Genomic DNA, 25,169 nt, shown 5'->3' with positions numbered 1-25,169 from the left:
AGATTCGATGGAGCAGCTAAACTGTACGACGCTGCAATCGTACATTTCTGGTCGAATGTTCCGCCTACAAGCTATAGTAGAATTCTAATGTTGTATGACACTAGTAATAATTATATTTATTAATTATTATTACTGGTCAACCACCATTAGAATTCTTCTATAGCCTATGGGCGGAGCATTTGACCATAAATGTCCGCTCGCGGCGCCTGCTTAGTCGAATCTTCATGTTGGACTACTAGAGTTAGGTTAGGCGCATTCGCCCTTTTTTGCTATTGTCTTTCTATGTCAAATCTTTTCCCTGTAAGTAGAATAATCTTGGACTAATAGAGCTAAGGTTAGGCACATTTGACCACAGGTTCGATGGACACAGATCGCTATTGTCAGCATTATGTTGAATCTCCTATCTATATCAAACTGTTGTTGCAATGAAAACGAAAATAAAGCATTTGTCAGATCTTTCGGTTTTTGCATTCTGCGCGCTCAACGATAACGAAAATACCCGAAATTTGGACAAAAACGAATGTCCATGTCTATTATTCTGTCCCTGGCCCCTCCCCTTCCTGTATCTCAGCTTATTCTGTATAGTTAGCTCCACCCTTCTCCCAGTAATGCATTTCTGCACACATGTGGACTGGATCACATTATGATCTTTTGACCTATCCGATGTTCATTTTTGTAAGATCCTCACAGTTTATGGATTAAACTTCACAAGATCAACAAGGTGTCGTCTGGATCGAGTCACTGTTTATACAAATAAGATTGGGGTTAATCGACATCTCAACACAACTAACTTTAAGTTACAGAGATCACACTTTCAATGCTTAGATTGGAGAGACAGAACATGCAGTAAAGCATGCTTGTTATACTCACTGTGGAACCTAAAGAGTTCATCCTCCGCAATGTATAAAAAGGCAGGTTGATCCTGTCTTCTCTGATCCTCCCCTTCTTTTACTGTCACCATTCGATATACTGATAGTACAGTGCCTTTGGAGTCACTCTGCACATGCTCAGTTTGGTGTGTATTGCTAGAAACACATTTTTTTTCTTGGTAGGGTGCATGCGATCAGCACAGGGCCAATCAGCACTGTCCAGACAGAAAGTCAGGGATCATGAGGCCTCATAGGACAGGCAGAGGAGAATGAAAACTCCTCCTACAAGCTTTAACCAGACTTTGATAGAAGTCACAAGAATGCTATACTGGTGATGAGAAAAGGTATTCAACAGTTTATATTTACTAAAATAATTGCATTTTCATGTTCTGTGTACCGTGGGAGACCAGATATAGTGAATACAAGGTCCTGGGTTTAGTAACACTTTAAGGCCCCTTTCACACGGGCGGATAGAATGGTGCTTTTAGCTGCGGATTTTCTTCATTTCTACCGCAGCTAAAAGCACACAATGCTTTCCTATGGCCCCATTCACACACAGCGTTTAGCGGCGATTTCGTTACATGCGGTTCGGTGCGAATAGAAAAAATAGAATTGTATGCGTCCAGGTGCGATGTAGCGCAGCTATAAGCACATAACCGCAGGTAATCGCAGTCTTTTGTGTCAATTGCGGCCAGCAGCGTGAAAGAAGAAAAAAAAAACCCGGAAGCACATCCTATACAGCAGGTGTACCTGGGAAATGACACAGGAAGTTGAGAGGGATGAAAGGGGAGAAGACAGCATGGCGGCAAGAGACATCTCACACGAGGCCATCATCGCACTGGTGCAAGCCCGACCAGAGTTATGGGACTCAGAATGCCCAGGATATGCAGACCGAGTGCTGAAGAGAGCAAAGTGGGAAGAAGTCTACAAATATGTCACACCGAACTGGGACGAGATGTCTGCAACTGAACAGGATAACCGAGGTGAGTGCAAGGTTTGTTGTGTCTATGCAGCAGGGTACACATGCATCCTAGTAAAGATTTTACCCCCTAATGACCAGGCCATTGTATGTTTTTTTTATATATTGCAGGAAAGGAGGTTTATACACGTTGGAGGTCCCTGCGCGACCGTTACAAAAAAGAAGTCAACGAAGAGAAGGCTGCGGAGAGAAGCGGAGCACCCTCAACTCGTCGCAGGCCTAACCCCCATGCAGAGGCTTTGTCTTTTTTGAGGCGCACCACTGAGATGCGCACGTAAGTATATCCATTTATTTTACTTAGCGATTTGTGACCATTAAAGGCATATTCATGTTCACTTTTTTTTTAAACGTGTAATCTTTATTGTTACCTAGAACTGTGTCAAGTGTCCCTGTGAGAGCAAGCGCAAGGCGCGAAAGTTCGTCGCCATCACCATCAGGAGACGCTGACACCAGTCAAGAAACCACAGAAACAGTGTCATCCCAAGAATATCATCCATCCACTCAAGAACCTGCGGTATGTATTTTAAAAATGTCACAATTTCTGTCCACAAAAGACGTTACATTTTGAAAAGGCAGCTGGTGTTGGCACAAATGTTATAGAAACAACAACGACTTGTTTTTTTGGGCAAGGTGTGACTTGTTCTTCTGGCTTTGGAGGTCTTCAGTGAGATCAGGTTTTTGCAACAAAACAAGTACCTGTGTGTGATCTATTCTAAACAGGTGCTGCAATATTTGTGCAAGCCATCATATGCTGTTCAGTGTGACCTCAGTATCAGATGCATAATCTATATATTATAATATTGCAGGCAAATCCAGATAGGAGAGTCCGGTCTACTACTACCACCCGTCGAACACGTACTCAACAAGAGACACCTTTTGAGGAATATTTCAACCGTATCATTGAAGAAATGAGAAACCAATCACAAAACCAGGCAAAAGATGATGAATTCCTCAACATCTCAGACCCCGATGTTATGTTTTTAAGAATGTTGCTTTGTGTAATCAGGGAGATTCCTGCAGATAAGCGCACTGAGGTCAGGGGTGATATACATGCCTATTTAACGTATATTGTGTCCGCTTGCAAAGAGCAACGCCCATATCCTAAATTTCAGCCATGGGCTATGGGTTTTAATTCACCTAGTGGGTCTTTCAGTAGACCAATGCCCAGTCAGCAGTGCCATGACACAACATCTGCCATTAACCCTTATGTAGGACCCCCACCACTGTATACATCTTACCCGTCTAATCCTGGTTACCAAAGGATGCATGTGCAGCCACACCCAGTGTCTTCACCCTCATCTTCCCATTCAGGATCACCCATAGATGTTGGCAGTGAACCAAGCCATTCTTCCCTGCGTAACCCTAATTATTCAATATATGAAAACTTATAGTATTCCTATGGCAGTGATATGACGGTTGTATTTTTCTTGTTGTGTAATGTTACTTAATGTTTTACCTACACTACTTAATGTTTTACCTACACGAACTAATGTTTACAACAAACCCCAGATTCCTCCATGTACACTGAACTGTACGCACAGAAGAATCTCCCACTGTCCCAAGCTTATACATGTTGCTACTTGGCCCCACTTGCTCTCACAATACCTGAACTTTCTGATTGGGTGCTAGCATTGTTTAGGTTGAGAGACTTGGCCCAGTGGGAGATTACCCCATCTACACAGTGGAGTGTACATGGCGACATCTTTTGCACTTTCTCCATCTAGCCAAATATTTCAGAACTGTTTACCGCACTCAGTGCCCATCTTTGGCCCCTTTCACACGGGGCGGATCAGTAATGATCTGCCCCGTGATGATCCGCTCGCTCAGCGGGATTGCTCCGTTGTCCCCGCTGAGCCGGCTGCGGACAGGGCGGTCTCCGCACACTGTGCAGGGACCGCCCTGTCAGCTCTCCACTCTCCTCTATGGTGATCGGACGAGCACGGACTGTCTGTCTGTGTCCATCCGATCGGCTCTGCAGACGGATAGAATAGGTTTTTACTCCGTCTGCAGAATCGGACTGTTGCGGAGGCGGACGATATCGGGTGCCACCGCAATTGTCCGATTCTGTAGACGGAGGGAAATCCAATTTTTCTAGCCATCTGCAGAGCGGATTGGATGAACACGGACAGATGGTACGTGCTCTTCCGATCCCCATAGAAGAGAACAGAGAGCTCACAGGGCACAGTGTGCCGGGACAGCCCTGTCTGCCACCGGCTCAGTGGGGACAATGGAACAATCCCTGCCGACCAAGCGGATCTTCACGGGACGGATCATTACTGATCTGCCCTGTGTGAAAGGGGCCTGACAGCACTTCAGGAATACTGTAACCTTTTTTTTTTTTACGGGGGGTAGTGGGGGATATTTTGTGGACTCGTTATCTGTTGCACTTGAAATTCAATACTTTAAACTAAAAGGAGATTTTATATATATATATCTCTATATATATATATATCTCTCTCTATATATATATATCTCTATATATATATCTCTATATATATATATATATATATATATATATATATATATATATATATATATATTCCAAAGGAATTAAAAAACATTTTTCTATACTTGCAAGCATTCAATGTTTTTGTAAGGTTTTTCTATTTTTTTTATACACCCTGTGCAGTGCAGGAATACTGTAACCTTTTTTTTTTTTTTACGGGGGGTAGTGGGGGATATTTTGTGGACTCGTTATCTGTTGCACTTGAAATTCAATACTTGAAACTAAAAGGAGATTTTATATATATATATTCCAAAGGAATTAAAAAACATTTTTCTATACTTGCAAGCATTCAATGTTTTTGTAAGGTTTTTCTATTTTTTTTATACACCCTGTGCAGTGCAGGAATACTGTAACCTTTTTTTTTTTTACGGGGGGTAGTGGGGGATATTTTGTGGACTCGTTATCTGTTGCACTTGAAATTCAATACTTGAAACTAAAAGGAGATTTTATATATATATATTCCAAAGTAATTAAAAAACATTTTTCTATACTTGCAAGCATTCAATGTTTTTGTAATGTTTTTAAATTTTTTAAATACACCCTGTGCATTGCAAACGATAGAAATAAAAACAATTTAAATTGTTGAAAATTGTCGACTACTTTATTTAAGGCAAACGTGAAAACTGACACAAAAACCTGAAATATGTGATGAAAAAAACATGCAACAATGGTTAAAAATTTATACATAGTCCAATTGCCATGGCAGCTGTCCATCTTCACTCAAAAAATAATCAGTGAAATGTTCACGGACTTGTAGGGCCTGATTACTTGGACGAGTGCCAGTAACAGGACCTATGGGTTCCTCATAAACAGGGGTTTCGGTGGCCACGATCTCCTTACCCCTCAAAAAATTGTGGAGAACACAACTCGCTAGAACCACATTGACGGCATGCTCAACTTCCAGATGCATGGCTGTCATCAAAACACGCCATTTGGCAGCGCAAATGCCAAATGCGCACTCCACCATTCTTCGAGCTCTGCTGAGTCTATAGTTAAAAATTTGCCTCCTGGCAGTGAGACCATGCCTGGTATAGGGCCTTAGCAGGTGCGTGGATAAGGCAAATGCCTCATCTCCCAGCACTACAAGTGGAAGATCTGGTCCAGTAGTACCAGGGAGAGGCCTTGACTGTGGCACCTGAAATTCGCCATGTTGAAAACGCCGCCCCATTACGGAATTTCTGAAAATTCTCGAATCTCCAGAACTCCCATACGCTCCAACATCCACAGCGATGAACTTCATATTTGCATCGCTGAGTCCCAGAAGCACAATAGAAAAGTATTTCTTATAATTGAAAAAGCGGGAACCGGATTTTGGAGGCTTGATGAGCCGGATGTGTTTCCCATCTAATGCCCCAATGCAGTTTGGGAAGTTGGTCTTCTCCCAAAATTCCTCCGCTATTTCCTCCCACAGACTGGATGTTGGCTCCGGCATGACTGATGTTCTCAGTTCTTCCCAGATGACGTAACAGGTATCATGCACAATGGTGGATACGGTGGAAATTCCCATCAGAAATTGATGATGGAGGGAGGTGAAACTGGCACCAGTGGCAAGGTATCTGCAATACAAAATTGATAACAATTCAGAAAATATAAAATATAGTAAAATAAATAAAATTTAAAAAAAAATCAATATACATATGGAGTTCTACATGGTAACAAATAAACATCAGCATCTAGATAAGCTGATGACTTTTAACACATTGCAGCCCAAAGATAAATCCCTCGGCTCTGGTAGTAGGTGCTGGCATCCAAACAGGAAGCCTGGTGGTGGGTTGGTCTAGTACAAAATATTATTTGGTGGTACCTTGCTTGTTAATGCAAAACTCTGCCTTTGTGTTCAGAGCTCACCTACATAATGAGAAACTACTGAAATTTGATGACGTTTCCTATTTGCAAAAAATAAAACTGACTGTGCAAGGCACGATAGATAGTTTTCAAGGATAAAAAATAATGGTAATGGGAGTAATGTGCGAAAAATCGCTGTTGTGATATAGATTAGGTTATAGATTCATCTATATATATATATATATATATATATATATATATATACACACATATACATATACATACATACATACACACACACTATTGCCAATATTGCCTAAGCCTGCATGTACATGAATTTAAGCATTTGTTCAACATATGGAAAACCTACCTTAACGTAAGTAACAGCCGTTCTTCTGGACTAATGCTTCTTCGCATATTGGTCGTGGTTCTGGTCAGGCGTCCTCTAACAAGTCCCAACAGCTCATCGAAGCATGCCACCGACATCCTGGTGTAATTGTGGAACTTGTCCCCATGAGTCCTCAGCTCACCGAACATGAGGGCAAAGTAGCCGATCGATAGGCGCTGAGACGTTAGGGGATGGACCCAGTAACGACGAGGACGTCGCCTACTCTGGATCGCTCTTCTTCTCTTCATCCTCATCATCAGCAAAATGAGCATTGCAAGCAAACTACCCATATTTGCATTCATTTTTCAAAAAAACTGGCACAAAACTCAGCACTCCTCTCCACTCCTGCAAAACTCCAACACACACTCAGCCAGAGAACAAAGAAACAGGTTTAAATATAGAGGACTGCAATGCATCATGGGTACATTCCAGGGAACAAAAACATAAATAAATAAAAGGGTTGCTATGGGAATAAAAACTGCAGTTAAACGCAACCGCATAAAAACGCATGTAAACGCATGTAAACGCTGGTAAACGCACTGTGCAAACGCAGCTGATCGCTGTGCCTGGAGCCTTGAATTTTGTAGAAAAAAATAAACATGATTCCTGCGGCAGAACAGCCGCCCGTGTGAAAGGGGCCTAAGTTGTATTTCTATTATTTTTACTGCCTTCGTAAGGGATGAAAAAAATACTATATAACCAAAAGTTTGTACACCTACTATATTGGCGAAGGTATGATAACCCACCTCCCCGGAGTTCAGGCGTCTCCAGTGAAGGGTACTGGTGATCCACTTTTAGAGGCCATAAGGGGCATGGTGGTATTTTTTGAGTGGCCCTGTACTGTGTATAGGGCCTGGAGTTGCAACACATTTCCTCTGCTTCCTCTTCACATTACAGCTGTTTCTCGCTTCTCTCCTTACTATCACCTCCTCTGAAGTGGTGAAGCATGCAATGAGATTATTTGCACAAATAGCCAATCAGGTGCTTTCATCTCACCTTATTAAACTGGCCATTTGCATTGGAATCACTATCACCTCTCACTATGCTGTGATGGGAAGCAGAGGACATCTGCTCTTCATCACAGATACACAAAAAGCTGCACAGGGAAGATAAGCTGTGATAGTCACCATGTGACTCATCTCAGTTGCATAAACGGACATCGTAATGTGGAGTCTGTATTAAAAATATAGAAGGTTTACTGTAGATGTGTAATATCAGAGGTGCAAATGATAGCAACTAGACATGTGCACTGACGAAAAATGAGTTTGTAATAAAAAGGTTTTATTATTAATATTGTTATTTATTATCAATTTGTTGTGTTCCATTCATTTAGATACGGCATTCGTTATTTCAGATAATTCATAACTTCGGATACATTCATATTCGTTACGTTCACTAACAGCCAAAAAAAAGGAATTTCCAATACCTAGAATTGGATAGTTAGTAATAGTTAAGTTATTATTAGTTAGTTATTATTTCAGATTTTAGAATTTTTGAGTTTTCAGATTTTCGAATTACAAATTTACAAATTTTACAATTTAAAATATTCCGAAAAATTTGTTTCGGATATTTCCAAATGAACGATTTTGTCAAAATTTGTTAAAAAAAAAAAAATCGTAATTAAACAAATTGCACATGTCTAATAGCTACTTGTAAACTGGAACAGGCAATGGTTTCATTAGAACAATAATACTAAACTAGAGACAGAGATACAACACTGGCAGCTGTCAAGCCAAAAGACATATAAAAATGGTTTGCACAAGTCAGATCGGCCCATGTTACTCTAAACATAAGTTTGGCCCATATTACGCTGAACATAAGTCCAGACAAACTGGATGATTAGTGGTCTGCAAGCACTGGATCGCTCAGTGACCTGGTAAAGCTGTCCTAAAAACCACCTACTAAGTCCATTCCAAACACTGTGGAGTATGCAGTGAGCCCCCAAACAAGGCCTGCTCTGCAAACAAGTGTGGGCTCCATGGCCACTGACCTCCGATTACCCAAGTGGGATCCAATGAGAATCACAAACGTTTTTTCAAAAGTTTTGCTTCCTGAGAAACGTGTGGTGATTATGATGGACCTCTTTAAACTGAACACAAATGTAGTATTACGTAGGAATATTGAGAAATATGAAACAAACTTTTGCTGACTATATGTATTTGTCAGAAACCATGAAATCAGGTCGAGACAGAAGTACAGTTAAATCACACTTGTTTAATAATAAAAGTAAAAAGAACAAACGTAGTCAAAACATAGCCAAAGTTCAGTAACCAGAACGTATAGTCAGACAAGCCAAGCGTCAGGGATCAATGTAGTGGAACAGCAAGCAGAATCTGGAGCCAGAAGGGAAAGCCAGTCTTGAACAGGATCGTAGGAGATCATTTTTGTGATGTTGACCAAGGCAAAGGTAGAGCTTCTCTGGACTGGATGGCTTAAGTAGGCAGGACCGATGAGCAGGATATAATCAACAGCTGAGTAACTGTGGAGAGATAAGAGCTGCCAATTAGCCAACAGCTGAGCTGCCAGCTCAGAGAAGGAAGGGCTGAGCCCAGCCCTGACAGTATTTAATTACATTACAACATGTTGCATGAGTTCAACGGGACCAAAAGTGTTTTTCAGCTAATTTTGGTTTGTAGTCCTTGTACGGCGCATCTCGCTGCAATTCCTAATAATAATCAGCCAACATTGATAACTTCCAGTTGCCTTGATACCATTTTTCCTTTGTGGCAGTGTCTGGGGGAAACCTTTCACCATTTTCGTCACTGGCATCACTGACTACATTTCGATTTTCAGAAAAAAAAGTCCCAAGTGTGACTGCAGAAAATGAATCCTCAGTGACGTGCTGCACTTTATGGTCCTGTATGCTGTAAGAAGTTTGTCTACCAGCTGAATGTAGGACGGTGCTCTGCAGTCACCAAGGAAATTCTCAACGACAACCTTAACAACTTCAGCCATGGAAAGATTTACCCCCTTCCTGACCAGAGCACCTTTTGAGATTCGGCACTGCATCGCTTTACTGACAATTGCGCAGTCATGCAATGTGGCTCCCAAACAAAATTGGCATCCTTTTTCCCACACAAATAGAGCGTTCTTTCGGTGGTATTTGATCACCCCTGCGGTTTTTATTTTTTGCGCTATAAACAAAAAAATACCGACAATTTTGAAAAAAACACATTATTTTTTACTTTTTGCTATAATAAATATCCCCCAAAAATATATAAATATTTTTTTTTCCTCAGTTTAGGCCAGTACGTATTCTTTTACATATTTTTGGTTAAAAAAAAATCACAATTAGCGTTTATTGATTGGTTTGCGCAAAAGTTATAGCGTCTACAAAATAGGGGATAGTTTCATGGCATTTTTATTATTTATTTTTTTTACTAGTAATGGCAGCGATCTTTATCGTGACTGTGACATTATGGCGGACATATCGGACAATTTTGACAAATTTTTGGGACAACTGGCATTAATACAGCGATCAATGCTTTAAAATTGCATTGATTACTGTAAAAATGTCACTGGTAGTGAAGGGGTTAACCACTAGGGGGCGGGGAGGGGTTAAGTGTGTCCTAGGGGAGTGTTTCTAACTGACTGGGGGATGGGCTTGTATGACAAGGACACTGATCACTGCTCCCGATGATAGGGAGCAGACGATCAGTGTCCTGTCATTCGGCAGAACGAGGAGATGCTGTTTACATTGGCATCTCCCCGTTCTTGAGCTCCATGACACGATCACAGGTATCCCCGCGGGTCCCGCGGGCATGGTCATGGAGCTCGTGGTAGGCGTGCGCGCACGGTGGGAATTTCAAAGTAACGTAGCGCCATGCCCTTCTGCTGATGTATATATGTCGACAGCGGTCGGCAAGTGGTTAAATGCTTACCAGGTGATTTTCTCTTGTCCCACTAACAGATCTCTGAACCACTTGTCATTGATGAAATATCTGATCTGTGGACCAACAAAAATGCCTTCCTTGTCTACTTTTAATTCCTGAAACCCCTCAGACACTGATGATCAGTGTCCTAATTACATACCTCTTCTCTTCTCTCCTCTCTCACACTCTGTCAGTGTGAGGCGAGGAGCGCCGATTACCAGCATTTCCGTGTTTACATGTGACCGGCTGTGATTGGACACAGTCAATCACATGGTTAGAGAGCTGCGGCCATGGCTCTTTACACAGATCGGGGTCACGCCGTGTTCTAGCAACATGGCGCAGCCACGTGTGGCACACAGCTCTTGCCAGGGAGCGTGCAAGAGTGGTCGTTCTGGGAGGCCGTCATATGAGGTCCACCCAGAACGAAAGCCGCACCACCCAGCCGTCATTTGACAGTGGACGGGCGGCAAGTGGTTAAACAGTATAGGCAGTTTTAATGTTTTACATAGCTATACCTGCAAAAGGGACCAGCCTGAAGTGATCTACCAGGTTTTAATTTTCTGATTAAAGTTCCACTTCAAGCTTAAAAAATAAAAGCACTGATGGGGGATTTTTATGACAAAAGAGACCCTTTTATTCTCTTCTGTCATTAACGCTTCTCTCTTGCTGTCAGCATTAAAGAGGAGCTCCAGGCTCCTTCAAAACAGATACTGTAACTGCTGACTTTTATTATTAGGGCACATACCTGTCCAGGAATTCAGCGGTGTCCTCACCCAAGCCAATTTTTGAGTGCTCCCGTAGCGTTACCATCTTTTCTTTAAGCCAAATCCGAACTCTTTTCTGGTGCAAAGTGGACCACCCTAACCACAGCACCCAAAGAACCCCACAACAGGGGGAGGCAGCGGGGTGGAGGGGGGGAGCAGCATGGTCAGGGTGGCTGTAGTAGAGGGGCAGTGGGATGGACGGGGGACAGTGGGATGGACAGAGGGACAGTGGGATGGACAAGGGGACAGTGGTATGGACAAGAGGACAGTGGGATGAACAGGGGGGCAGTGGGATGAACAGGGGGACAGTGGGATGAACAGGGGGACAATGGGATGGTCCGGGGGACAGTGTGATGGACAGTGGGGTGGACAGGGGGACAGTGGGATGGACAGAGGGACCGTGGGATGGACAGGGGGATCGTGGGATGGACAGAGGGGACCGTGGGATGGAGAGAGGGGACCGTGGGATGGACAGAGGGACAGTGGTATGGACAGGGGGAATGTGAGATGGACAGGGGGAACGTGGGATGGACGGGGAAACGTGGGATGGACGGGGGGACCGTGGGAGGGACAGTGGGGTGAACAGGGGGACAGTGGGATGGACAGGTATACCTTGAGATGGACAGGGGGACCTTGAGGTGGATAGGGGGACCATGAGATGGACAGGGGGACAGTGTGATGGACAGGGGGACAGTGGGATGTACAGGGGGACCGTGGGATGGACAGGGGGACCGTGGGATGGACAGGAGGAGCGTGGGATGGACAGGAGGACCGTGGGATGGACAGGGGGACTGTGGTGCTTAGTGGTGGACTGTATTGTATAAACCTCTCTCCTGCTGTCCCGTTCTGTAAACTGTGGGTGGCACTTGCTCCCGGTACTGAGGCTGATCACTACACTGGCTGTTGCTTCTGCTGGGCTCCTGCACATAGCGCTGCATTGACAGGGGGACCGACCGGACTAGTCTGTAACTTACCTGTCACAATTTCACAATCAAGAGATTAGCTCTGCTGGAGGCTGGAGTGGGGGAAGAAGGGGAGAGCGTGCTGCTGGTGGGGGAGAGCGTCCTGCATTTGTTGATTGGCACATTGACGGGGGGTGATGGGAGACTCATTCGGGAGTGCTGCTCACCACTGAAGGGGTAGGGGAAGGGGGAGTTGCTACTGGCAGAAGAGAGAGCATTGGAGTGGGGGGAGCAGGATGAGGCACTCACCACTGAAGAGGGGGGAGTGCTGCTGGTGGGACTTGGGAGAGACCGCATTCAGCGCGGGGGGGGGGGGGGTTGTGAGGGCATGCTGGTGCAGGGCTGCAGGCACTTTTGACACTGGCTGGGACTGGAGCTTATGCTGTGGTGTCCAGTTCACAGGAGGATACAAACCTGGGCACAGCTGTCAAAGCCCGGACTGGCCGGGTCATTCTCCTACAGGTGGCAACCCTATGCTCCCGCTGAAATATTGACTAAGGGAAAGCGGCAGTGAAGCCTTGTGGCTTCACAGCTGGTTTCCTATTGTACATGCGCAAAGCACTTTGTGAATAGGCTGGCTGCGGGGGAAGGAGGAGGGGCCAAAACTTTGCAGCAAACTGAGCCGCAAGTGGGATTGGGTACCTGTCAAAACCAGTTACCCGCTCCCCTCCCCCCACCAAAAGATGCCAAATATGGAAGCGGAGAGGGGGAGGAGGCAGACAAGCGGAGCTTCCCCCTTTTGGGTGGAGCCCTGTTTTAATGTACATTGAGTCGTGCATCCTAGGCATACATTTACAGCACTTCTCTGTGCTGTGGTGATATGACTCTTGCGCGCATGTGCAGGAGTGACATCATCATGTTGTGTACAGACTCACCGTACCCAGTCTCAGGTATGGTTCTTTTTCCAGTTTGAATAAAGATCAGTGTCACCCAACCTATTTTCTATGAGCCCAGGCTATACAGGGAATGCTCTTGGGGGTTAATTATCATGCAGACAGGGCTCACAATACTCCTGGTCTGAGAGGAGCACCCCTAACATAATCCTCAATACACCATAACCCCTACAGATTCCTACTTATCTTGTTGGTCAACAAAAGTATCAGGTGATCCTGTGCACAGGTCATCACTAAAATTTTCCTTTTCATACTGGGATCTATTGTGGCTAGGGTTGGATTCACCTAGACAGTTCGGGTTTGGAATCATGCGTCCTTGTTTCAGACTGAAACCCAGACACGTTATTCAGACTGGACTATGGCTTCCCATCCAATTACTATCTCCCTCATTACCCTGAAGAAGGGATTTATTGTTAGGTACCTGGCGGTGAGCCTGACTTGACGGAAGAAGACCTCTCTTAAAGCTCTGGTTCAGGGACCACTGGAATGGAGATAGTGGCCCCATGAGCGCAGCGGGGTAGGCGTGTCTGAGCTGGAAGCACCAGCTGGATCCTCCGGGAAAACTGGAGCTGCAGAGTAGATGATGGATCAGCAGACACAGGAGCAGCAGCGGCAGGACCAAGATGCAGTACACTTGAAATGAGCAGAGGAATGGTCAGACAGGCCGGGTCACAACAGATAAGGCAGTCGGGTATGTCCAGCAGGCAGAAGCGAGGTACAGACAGGCAGAGGTTCAGTAACAGAAGTTCAATCCAAAGCAAGGTCAGGCAGGCCGGGTCAGGACAGGAGAGGTCAGCAAGGTCAAACAAAAGCCGGGTCAGAGAATACACTCAACAGGCAGATTACAGCAGACTCAGGTACAGAGCTGCAGACAAACAGCGCTGAGCAAGTGCAGCTGCCCTCCTTAAGTAGGGCCACTGGCCCCAACAGCGCTAATGCGCACACGTGTGCTCGCACATGCGCCCGCCACGCACATGCGTGCGCCTGGAATGCGCACTAGTGCACACACACACGCGCCGATGCCTGGCTTGCCCGCACGTGCATTTGCCCGTTTCGTGCGGGCGAAACCCTGACATTTATCTTGAATTTCCTGAAACGCGTTGGGTTGTAGGAGAAGAGCTTTACTGTTTATACATTTTATTGGATATTGTACATTATTCTATGCATAGCTGTTATTTTTGTTTCATGACAGTGTTTTTTATCTAATAAACCTTTCTACTTTTTGGATTAATATTTGTGATTTGATATAAATAAATTCGTCCTTAAAGGCCCTTTTGTACTGGTGGGTACTAGCCTTTTTATACACGGCTTCCCATCAGGGTTGCTGGCTGCAGTTGTGTAAGCCAAGAGTGTGTGTTATACTCTCTTTCACGCTGCCCAAAGCACTAACAACCCCCCCACACACACACACACACAGATGGGAGAGGAGAGAGGGCTCAATCTGCACCTCTTCCACACACCCCTACCCCTCTGTGTCTGCCCACACTCCAATCACTGGCTCTGTGGCTCAGAAAAGGAAAGTGGGGGTGGGAAATTTGAAGTCCAGTATCCTCAGATACGTCTGGATGAGAGGTGATGACTGCCAAGGAGTGAATGAGCTCACCATCCATCCCTGTCTGTGACTGAAGTCTCCCCCCTCCCCCCTTCTCTCTCCTATCTCTGAGTGAGTACACTAAGGTAAATCAGGGTTTTCAGAGCACCACTTACATCAGAGTTCCTCTTTATGCCAGAGGACAGTGTTCCTCCTAACATTAGAGTCCTCGCCTTACATCAGAGTTCTCAGTGTTCCCCCTGAAATCAAGGTTCCCAGAGCATCCCTTATATTAGAGTCCCCAGAGTTCTCACTTACATCAGAGTCTACAGAGTCCCCCCTTACAGTATAAGGAAATTCTGCAAGTTCAGATGTAAAATGGAAACTCTGTGGACTCTGATGTAAAGGGGGACTCTTGTGATTAATTTAGAAATTAAGTTAATTTAAATTTAAAGAAATTAAAATAATTTAGAAATACATTTAGAAATGTAATTTATTACAAAATATATGTATAGTTTATACTATTAAAAAAAAAAAATAGCTGTGCACCGCTAAAGTGTTCGGGTTTAAATTGAAGAAAAGGTGGCCTCTCTAATTGTGGCCCAACAGATTTGTAAAAATGTGACTTCAACTTATTACATCTTATATGCACAAACAAGATATAAAACACAAAACAATTCAATTTTCTGTAATTCCATAGAAAGCATCTGGGAACAGAGAGCTGAATCAGCTTACCATGTACACGGGTCCAGCCTTAATGGAGTAATTTAGTTTTCATTCTTGTGAATGCTACAGGGATGCCTTGATTGTGGGATTTCAGATTCAAATTATTTCTTCCATGCGAAATTCTCCTGCTGATGAAGAACATTTTCTCTATTATGTCTATTACCTTAGAAACATATAAAACAAGCTTATAGTCAGTATATATCAACTGCAAACAAGAACCCATTGTACAGCTTTTTGTCCATTGGCGTGCACAGCCTATTGCATTACAGTGTGCATCCCAGAGCACAAACACACACGTGTATATCAGCAGAGCAGTGGATGGTGTCAGTTGAGCAGAGATTGGTGGTAGTAGGGCAGTAGACAGTGTCAGCCGTTATTATGTATTACAATTTTATTTTTTTATAAATTTTTAAAATATATTTTATTTTTTATTTTTTTCTATTTTCTTAGGAGCCCCGTTGAGGGGCTTTGGTGAAATGTCAAGGGTCTAAAAGACCCCTGATGTTTCACTTTTGAAACAGAGAAAGAAACCGAGGACAGAGATTCCCCAGTCCCTTGCTCTGCAGCCTTAGGTGCACTGGACAGTGAATGAATGCTGAGCGCCTTCCTGTCCATTCACAAACTGAGGCATAGTAAACTTAGTTTACTATGCTCAGTTAAGAATGAACACAGGAGCGATCGGTACAGATCACTCACTGTGTTTATGTAAAAAAGGAAGGGGCCGGTAAATGAAATATTTACTGTCCCCTTCTCCTGCTCTCCATCCTGAAACATCTCCTGCAGAAGCTGGCAGGAGAGGAGAGGAGGGAACTGAAAGCACTGCAGGAGGGAGACAGGGGGTGCCAGAAAGCAGGGGGGTCGGCACCATATGGGGTGATTAGGATGTAAGAGAAAAGAAAAAGCTGCGCAAAATTATTAAAATTAAAAGTGAGTGAGTAACTGTGATAAAACGAGAAACAATCTAGGTACTACTGAGAACAATAAATGTAAAAAGTCCTCAATAAGTAATTAAACAGTCCAGTGGTATGGGTCCAGTGATAACAGTGAAACTGAAATAAGCTCCTTAATAGGGAGACGAAAAAGGGGACTGGAGGTCATGAACCTCTGGACTTTTAAGGTGTTATGTATTTGAATGTACACACATTGATGGCATCATAATAAAAAAATATATACATTTTATTACAAAAAAATCATTAAAAACATGAGACAATTTAGTGTTTCAAAATCTATTATTAAACTTGGGAGGTATAGACATAAACAGTACCACACTCTCAACATGTTTCGCTATGCGGAGCTTCTTCAGGAGATATTGTGTGGTGTCTATTGAACTATAAATAACAAAAGATTTGATAAATACTCATGTTACAATCCATGAATATAAATAGATCCAAAGTATAAATCAAAGAGTTGTATCAGATAAGGGACATTGGAGATAACAATTTTATCAATATGGAGTATAGGGTTGCTTGAAAAACAAAAATGAATATAAAACAAGAAAAACAAAACCAAAAACAAAGAACCTTACCAGAGCTGACCTAAGTATATATTTGAATTTGAAATGGAGACTTCCCAAATGTGTCAAGAAACCGGCCTCTTTGCATTCCTCCCCTAGAACCGGTGTGTAGATAAGGACAGAATCTAATGTGGAAAATCTTTTCCTATTTGAAAAAAATATCACAAAATGGTGAAACCAGTTTGATAGAGGTAAATAGTGTGAATTGCAGTTTTAGGTATCTATAAAATGAGAAGACACAATAAGTTACCTTCAAAAGATCAAACTGGTTGAATCGATTTTTTACTGGTATATCTGACCTATGCTGGTGACACCCCTTCCTCAAAGGGGTGAGGTAAATGGTGCTGAGAGATAAATGATCAATTGTTCCGTCTGAGTGGCCTCAAATACAAAAGCATGAGGCCCCAGGACACACGGTCCCTTGTACTCTTCAAGTCAAGAATCTATAGAGAAAAAAATATATATATGCCAAACTATACTTATTGGGATGGCCAAATGCCATCCAATATGGCAGAGTTTGCATGGAGAAATTCTTACCTTACCATAAACGATTTAAGGTTTCCTGTGGGGAATGACCAGGAGAGAGATTTCTCTCTGCCTGATCCTTGATGTTTTGGACAGAAACTGATGGGGAAAAAATCACAATTTTAAAGCCTTATCCGGCACGGCGACGTCTGACGTCATCGCCGCATCGTGAACGTTAAGGAGAGTGCCAGTGCACATGTACAGAGGTTGGGATGGCGGAGCAGTTGGATGACGTGGATTGCGTACATTCCAACGTGGCCATCTTAGTAATTACTTCACCCTAAGTAGATGGAAGGCTGGTCCAAACTTGTGATTGGTATCCAAGGGTAGACACTGAATATTCCGTGTAGACCTATTGGGACCAATCGCAATGAAAAAGGGATAAATGTAAAAAGTCCTCAATAAGTAATTAAACAGTCCAGTGGTATGGGTCCAGTGATAACAGTGAAGGTGAAATAAACTCCTTAACCACTTCCCGACCGGCGCACAACGATGTACGTGAGCAGAATGGCACGGGCAGACAAATTGACGTACCAGCTATGTCTATTTGAAATTGGCGCCGTGCCATTGCGTGTGCACCGCCGGCGGCGTGCACTCCTGCCAGTCGGGACCCCCGTGAGAGGAGTCCGGGGGAGATGCGGAACTAAACAGCATCTCCCCGTTCTGCCTAGCAACAAGTGACACTGATCTCTGCTCCCTGTGATTGGAGCAGAGATCAGTGTTCACTAACACACAGCCACGCCCCTAGGACACACTTAACCCCTACACTGCCACCCCATGGTTAACCCCTTCACTGCCAGTGTCACTTACAGGAATCAGTGCATTTGTATAGCACTGATTGCTGCATAAATGACAATGGTCCCAAAAATGTGTCAAAAATGTCCAATGTGTCTGCCATGTCGCAGTCACAATAAAAATCGCTGATCGCTGCCATTACTAGTAAAAAAAAAAATTATTAATAAAAATGCCATAACACTATCCCCTATTTTGTAAACGCTATAAATTTTGCGCAAACCAATCAATAATAGCTTATTGCGATTTTTTTTACCAAAAATATCTAGAAGAATACGTATCGGCCTAAACTGAGGAAAAAATATGTTTTTTTATATATTTTTGGGGGATATTTATTATAGCAAAAAGTAAAAAATAATGCATTTTTTTCTAAATTTCGCTCTTTTTTTTTTTGTTTATAGCGCAAAAAATAAAAACTGCAGTGGTGATCAAATACCACCAAAAGAAAGCTCTATTTGTGAGAAAAAAAGGACGTCAATTTTGTTCGGGAGCCATGTCGCACGACCGCACAATTGTCAGTTAAAATGACGCATTGCCGAATCGCAAAAAGTGGTCTGGTCTTAAGCCAGCAAAATGGTCCGGTCTGTAAGTGGTTAATAGAGAGATTGACTTGCTGGCGTCATCGCGGTGTACCTTGTGTGCGGACGGGTGTCTGCAAGCCAGCCGGCAATTTTTTAAGGATGTTCTATCTTCAGTTCTGTGTAAGTGTAACCTTTCATTTTTAAATAAACCTATAAAAGCCTGATTTACACTATGGTGAGTTTCTCTCCATTCTCTTGGGTTTTTGATCAGTGCCTTGCCCTGTTACTCACTCATTTTTAATTTTAATAATTTTGCACAGCTTTTTCTTTTCTCTTGTATTCATTGTTTTGTGTATATCTCACAATTTTGATCTGCAGCTATTTCTTTATTAGTTTCTTATTTGTACTAGTTTAGCTCTGTATTTTTTCCTTATTTATCACATGGTGATTAGGATGTGCCCAGGAACATCCGGCACACCCTGTGCGCACGCGTATGTTTGTGTCCATTCACTGGCATGTATAGATGCAGATTGTCCACTACGATGACAAAGTAGAACTAAAGGCATAACGTTTTTATTTTGAATAGAGTAAGAAATCCGTGTCCCTTTGGGGAGCTAACCCTTTACTTCCTGCCCTGTACCTAAAACAGGAAATGTGAGGAAATACCTCCCTGATTGCCACCAGGGTCACAAGAACTAGTGTACACATTGGAAGCTTTCCACTCTATTCCTGTTCTGGTTACAACTATGAAACCCTAACTTTGGGATTTTCTTTTACTTACACTCAGTGATAATGGTAAGTAGGACACATAGAAAGGGTGAATCTCCCTAATGGAGGCACAGACAGCAAAAAAACCTGACAGGGGTTATTATCCTTCTCCATTGTATCCAAAACTAAAAAATTATTTGCCTTTGGTTATACTTTAAAGCGGAGTTCCACCCAAAGGTGGAACTTGTGCTGATTTCTCTCCCCCCCCCCCCCCCCCCCCCCTCCGGTGCCACATTTGTCTTTGACAGGTAGCCTGTCCCCACTTTCGGGAGACTGGACCACTGAAAATTATGTCAGCGGCTCGGCTCCCTCCTCCTCCCTCCTCCGTCCCCTGCCACCGGGCCAGTAGGAGAGCACAGCAGTGCCTCGCACGTGCGCAGTACGGACCCGGTGTGAAGCCGTAGTGCTGCGCTGCCGAGTTCCCTCACTGGCAATGGTGGCGGCAGCACCTGACAGCTGATGGAAACATCAGCTGCGGGACTGACATCACTTGACTCCAGGACAGGTACGTGTCCTATTATTAAAAGTCAGCAGATACAGTATGTGTAGATGCTGGATTTTAATTTTTGCAGGGGTTTGGTGGACCTCCGCTTTAAGCCCTAGATGTAAAATGGCCCAGTGCCTGCTTTAGGTTGGCTTTTCACCTATGTGTCATATAGTGGGGAGACACAGGCGTACAACACACCTATAAGGTTTAGGCAGGGCTTCTTTTCTCAGAAAATAGGTGGAGGAACTCAACCATCCCCCCCCCCCCACACACACACACACACACACACACACACACACAACAGAGTTTTGGGTTGTGCTGCATAGAGAGTGCAGAGTTCAGGGGTGCTACACACAGATTGCAGAGTGCAGCCTTCTTCCACAGTTGTCTATGTCTTCATCCCCCATCTGCATTTCACTTTCACCCTTTTTTAGCTCTGACCTCAGCATGCAACCCCCCTCAACTGCCCCCATCTCAATCCCCCCCCCCTCTTTAAAAGATCCACCATCCTCCACATGTCTTACTTTTGTTGCTGTATCAAGCTGGAGCTTCCAGCCGCCTCTAGTACCTCGCCACACAATGTAGCTGGTTCCTCCTCCTTCACTTGCAGGTAGATCCTTCAATGGGGGTGACGGCATCCACACTCCACCCTGCGCACCTGCATCTTCCTTGTCTCCATCCTGAACTCAGTGGGAGACACTGAGGAGATCAGACCTGTGGGAAACATTGGGAGTCAAGCTGTCACTTGTAAACACAGAAGCCAGACTTTTGTGTTTACAAGTGATAGTGGGGAGCAGAGGGCCGGAGCCAGAGGTGGTGGAACTGGGTTCCAGATGAAAAATAAACCTGAGTTTAGGGATTAAACATTCCTACTCTGCTTTTGCCTCTGCAAGAGAGTAAAATCTGCATTTAAGGCGGTTCTAAAAGATACATTATTATTAATGGGCTCTGCACGATGAGCAGTAACATTTAACCACTTCAATACCGGGCACTTATGCACCTTCCTGCCCAGATCATTTTTCAGCTTTCAGCGCTCTCACACTTTTAATAACAATTACATGGTACACTGTATCCCACATTTTTTTTATCATTTTGTTCCCACAAATAGAGCTTTCTTTTGGTAGTATTTAATCACCACTGGGTTTTTTATTTTATTTTTTGCGATATAAGTGAAAAGCGAAAATCTTGAAAAAATAAACAATTTTTTTTCTTTCTATTGTAAAATTTTGCAAATAAGTCATTTTTCTTCATAAATTTGGGCCACAATTTATACTGCTACATATCTCTGGTAAAAAATAACCCAAATTAGTGGATATTATTTAGTCTGTGTGAAAGTTATAGAGTCTACAAGCTATGGTACCTTAGGCTCTAAGCTCCTTGAGGGTAGGGACTGATGTGAATGTACAATGTATATGTAAAGCGCTGTGTAAATTGACAGCGCTATATAAGTACCTGTAATAAATAAATAAGGTGACAATCACTGAAAATGTATCACACCTGATGTACTGATGGCCTATCACATTTCTTGAGACCCTAACAAGCCTGGAAAGTACAAATAACCCCCCACCCACCCATGACCCACAATTCTTGAGAAAATTAAGAAATGTTTTTTTTTTTTGTTTTTTTTACACAAACTTGTCATATTAACAGGTTATTTCTCACACACATAACATATACATACTTGCAACTAGACCCCAAAATACATTCTGCTACTCCTCTTGAGTCTCTTGAGGCTTTCTACAAGCATAAATTGCACATCTCATTTCTCAACCACCTATTACATTTTTGAAGGCCCTTGAGCACCAGGACAATAGAATTGCCCACAAAATGACCCCATTTTGGAAAGCAAACGCCCCAACGTATAATCTATGAGGCCTAATGAGTCTTTTGAACAGTTCATTTTTTCCAGACGTTTTTAGAAATTGTGGGAAAAAAATGAAAACGCACTAGTCTGCTAGGCCGGACACCGCGGACTAAGCCAAAGCCACGGCCTCGCCTAAAAACTCCTGCCTGCAGCTCTTCAGGACCGGCGCGGTGTCCATAAAAAAACTTGATTCGAATCGTGAATCAAATTTTTTTTTTTTTTTAAATCGCTGATTTTTTTTTTTTTAAGAAAATTGCCCAGCTTTACTGCATACACGGCATCTCTTTTAGCATCTTCTTCCAGATTCTGTGGGGGAAATTTTATAGGGAAAACTCACATGATAAAGCCGGTCACATGGTAAACGGCTCACTCCATTGATCCCCGCTGAGCAGGCAGATGACAGGTCTGTCTCTGCACACTGTGCAGGGACCGACCTGTCAGAGCGCCGCTCTCCCCTATGGGGGGGATCGGATGAAGACGGACCGTAGAGTCTGTCATCACCCGATCCATTCCGCAGATGGATGTAAAAATAGGCTTTTCCTCCGTCACACTTTTTCGGATCGGAGAGGTCTATGGAGTGTCCGTTCAGGTCCGCCTAAAAAACGGACAGGCAGACCTGATCGGATAGTCCGTGTGAAAGAGGCCTAGTATCCCACAGGGGCCTGTCACATGCCTTACTCACATAATCTCAGCTGAAGGTGAGAATAAGGGTTAAAGTGTCAATAAACTCTCATTATATGCTATATTACAGAGTGTTCATACTCACAAAGCCACTAAAAATTCGTTTTGTGCAGTCTGAAATATACCTGATTGATCCTGCCTTCAGCTGACCCTTCAAATCTTCTCTGTGTCCTCAAGGACGCAGTCCTCTGTGTCCTTGTAGACCAGCTAGTGTTCTCCTATAAATCATGCTCAATTTCAGTCCCCTTCTAAGCTCTTCATTTCCTCCTTTTCCTTATCTGTGCAACCCACATGAGTAACAAAATATTTTTCATATTTTGTTATAAAGATTTGCAAACAGGTAATTTTTCCTTCATTGATGGGCACTGATGAGGTGGCACTGATGGGCACTGATGGGCTGCGCCGATGGAAACTGATGAGGCGGCACTGGTGGGCACTGATTAGGAGGCATTGATGAGGCTGCACTGATGGGTGGCACTGATGGACACTGATAGGTGGCACGTAGAGGTTGCAGTGATAGGCGCACTGCTGGTCACTGATAGGTGGCAGTGATGGTCACTGATAGGCCGCACTGATAAGTGACACTGATGATGAGGCAGAGATGTGTACTGATTGGCAGCACTGATGGGCACTGATTAGCAGTACTGATGGGCACTGATAGATGGCACTGATTAGCAGCACTGGTGGGCACTAAGGGGACCAATGTACCTCTCCTCTAACAGAAGATGGTTAACGTCTTTCCACCTTTCTTAACGCTGACAGCGTGAGGGGAAAAAAAGACGGTAATCGTTTTTTTACTTCCGCGATCAGCTGTCATTGGCTGACAGCTGATCATGTGGTAAAGGGCCTGCCGTGATTGGCCCCTTACCTCGATCCCAAGGACTCAGTGATCACAGAGCGCGCCTCAACTGGAGGATGTCTATGTACACCCTCCCACCATTTTAAGCCCGTGCCGCAGCCGTCTTTCAGCTATAGCGCGGGCGTGAAGTGGTTAACAAAAGTCAGACAAATTTCGATCAGTCTACGGCCAACTTTATTCTCACTTCATGTTGCATCTCCAGTACAAGAAGTGAAGGGAACTCTGCACAGTGGTACAAATACACTGAGAGGGGTTTTAACCATTTACTATTCTATCCCCCAAAAAATTGGCTATGCTGTACATACACTTTAATTTGACTATAGGCGTGCTTTCAGAAGAACTGGTTGCAATTATCTATGTATATTATGTCTTTTCTGCAGAATAATAGAATACAGGGAAATAAATGTTAATTTCTCTAATCATCTCTTATTCCATTGAAGTTTTTCCAGTGCCATGATAGAATGTCACAGCCCCCATTGTGCGAACCTTCCGCCGTTCATGAATTCTCCAGTCCGGGTGGTGGAAGGAAACTCGCTGCTTATGTTGCTTCTGCAGTCAACACACTTTTCCAATTATACAAATAATTACGACTTGGCTTTGCTTTAGTCCACGGCCAAACGCTGATTTGTGAGTTGGTATCAGGACATAAAATATGTGCAGTGTATAAGGCCTGTATTTACATTAATCCAAATCTTTCATAATGACGGGGTGTATATTTGTTTTAGTTGGATTCTACTAGAACCCGGAGTGTCAAAGATAAACAGAGTGTGGCTCTGAACATCAATCCTTCTGTCGTACAATTCCTAGGATACCCACTGCTGTTCGGAGTCCTATTCTAGGCCGAGAATGCCTTTGCTCTAATATACTATTTTTCACACTTGCAGAATACCCTTAACCCGTGTCCAATTTTTGTTTTCCTGGTTGACTGCTGTTCAGTAGATTATACAGTGCAGTGAACAGGCTTTGCGTACTCTTTGTGGGTTCCTTCATTATTAGGCCTGATTCACACCTATGGCATTTTTAGTGCTTTTTACATTTTGCAGATTTGCACTACATAACATGTTCCATAGAAAACCATGCTAAATGGACTGTAGTGCAAATCTGCAAAATGCAAAAAGCACTAAAAATGCCTAGGTGTGAAGCAGGCCTTAAAGCAGTATGAAACTCCAAACCCAAAAATGTATTATATTGCAGATTACCACACATTCGTTTTATTTTCTTTGGCTTTTTTCCCTCTGTGTTCCCCTGGTGATCTGTCCAGTAACACACCTACTGTATTAGTGAAACATGACTCTGGAGGAATGAGCACAGGAGGACCAGCAGCATTCTCAGTTTGGGGTTAAATGTGGTAGCAGATGTATTTACACTAACAAATTGAAGCCAAACTCCAGCTCACACTTAGTTACAGCAAACAGTTTTTACCTTTTGGGGTAAAGGTTTTGAATAAATAAATCAAAGCTGATCATTTGATGCACTCCTGCCAGTGTTAAGTGGTATTCTCATCCGTGTACACTGATACGTTCTGTTGGAAAGCTTGCGCTTTTGAAAAACTGACTTGTTTGCTGGAGCACAGATGAAAATAGAATAAAGAAAGCCTAAAAAAGAAAGTGAATTCAGCCAACACATCTAAGAATTGGTAAGCTGCAATATAATAAATGTTTTCTTTTAGGTTTGATACCACTTTAACGCCTCCTGCTAGCAGTCAATTAACTGAATATAGCATATATATATATATATATATATTAGGGTTTCACTGATACTAGTATTGGTATTGGTGTCGATACCAAGTATTTGCACAACTATCGGTACTCATGCAAATGCACTGATACCTGAAACTGATACTTTCAGCCTTGGTTCTTTGAGCTGTCAGTGGGTTTCCCCTGT

The 25,169-nt window shown here is 43.4% G+C and overlaps 1 protein-coding gene across 1 annotated transcript; it reads left to right on the top strand.

The window, feature by feature from the left end:
* Positions 1–1,310: 1,310 nt before the first annotated feature.
* LOC143997589 (uncharacterized) lies at positions 1,311–4,844 on the top strand. Its single transcript, XM_077493276.1, has 4 exons — positions 1,311–1,852; positions 1,960–2,122; positions 2,221–2,362; positions 2,655–4,844. The coding sequence occupies exons 1-4, from the start codon at positions 1,627–1,629 to the stop codon at positions 3,237–3,239; spliced, it is 1,116 nt and encodes a 371-aa protein (XP_077349402.1). The 5' UTR covers positions 1,311–1,626; the 3' UTR covers positions 3,240–4,844.
* The last annotated feature ends 20,325 nt before the right edge of the window (positions 4,845–25,169 follow it).

The sequence above is a fragment of the Lithobates pipiens genome, unplaced genomic scaffold (assembly GCF_037356315.1).
Source record: "Lithobates pipiens isolate NorthernLeopardFrog02 unplaced genomic scaffold, aLitPip1_a1.2 Scaffold_19, whole genome shotgun sequence".
Taxonomy (NCBI): domain Eukaryota; kingdom Metazoa; phylum Chordata; class Amphibia; order Anura; family Ranidae; genus Lithobates; species Lithobates pipiens.
Note: the sequence above shows the minus strand (reverse complement) of the source record. Positions and strands in the feature narration are given on the sequence as shown.

What these genes read in the sequence shown, in the direction of transcription:
- LOC143997589 (XM_077493276.1), top strand. Translation starts at nt 1,627, where the DNA reads ATGACACAGGAAGTTGAGAGGGATGAAAGGGGAGAAGACAGCATGGCG. An exon ending in AACTGAACAGGATAACCGAG is followed by an intron (nt 1,853 to 1,959) that starts GTGAGTGCAAGG and finishes TATATATTGCAG; the next exon opens with GAAAGGAGGTTTATACACGT. An exon ending in CATCCACTCAAGAACCTGCG is followed by an intron (nt 2,363 to 2,654) that starts GTATGTATTTTA and finishes ATAATATTGCAG; the next exon opens with GCAAATCCAGATAGGAGAGT.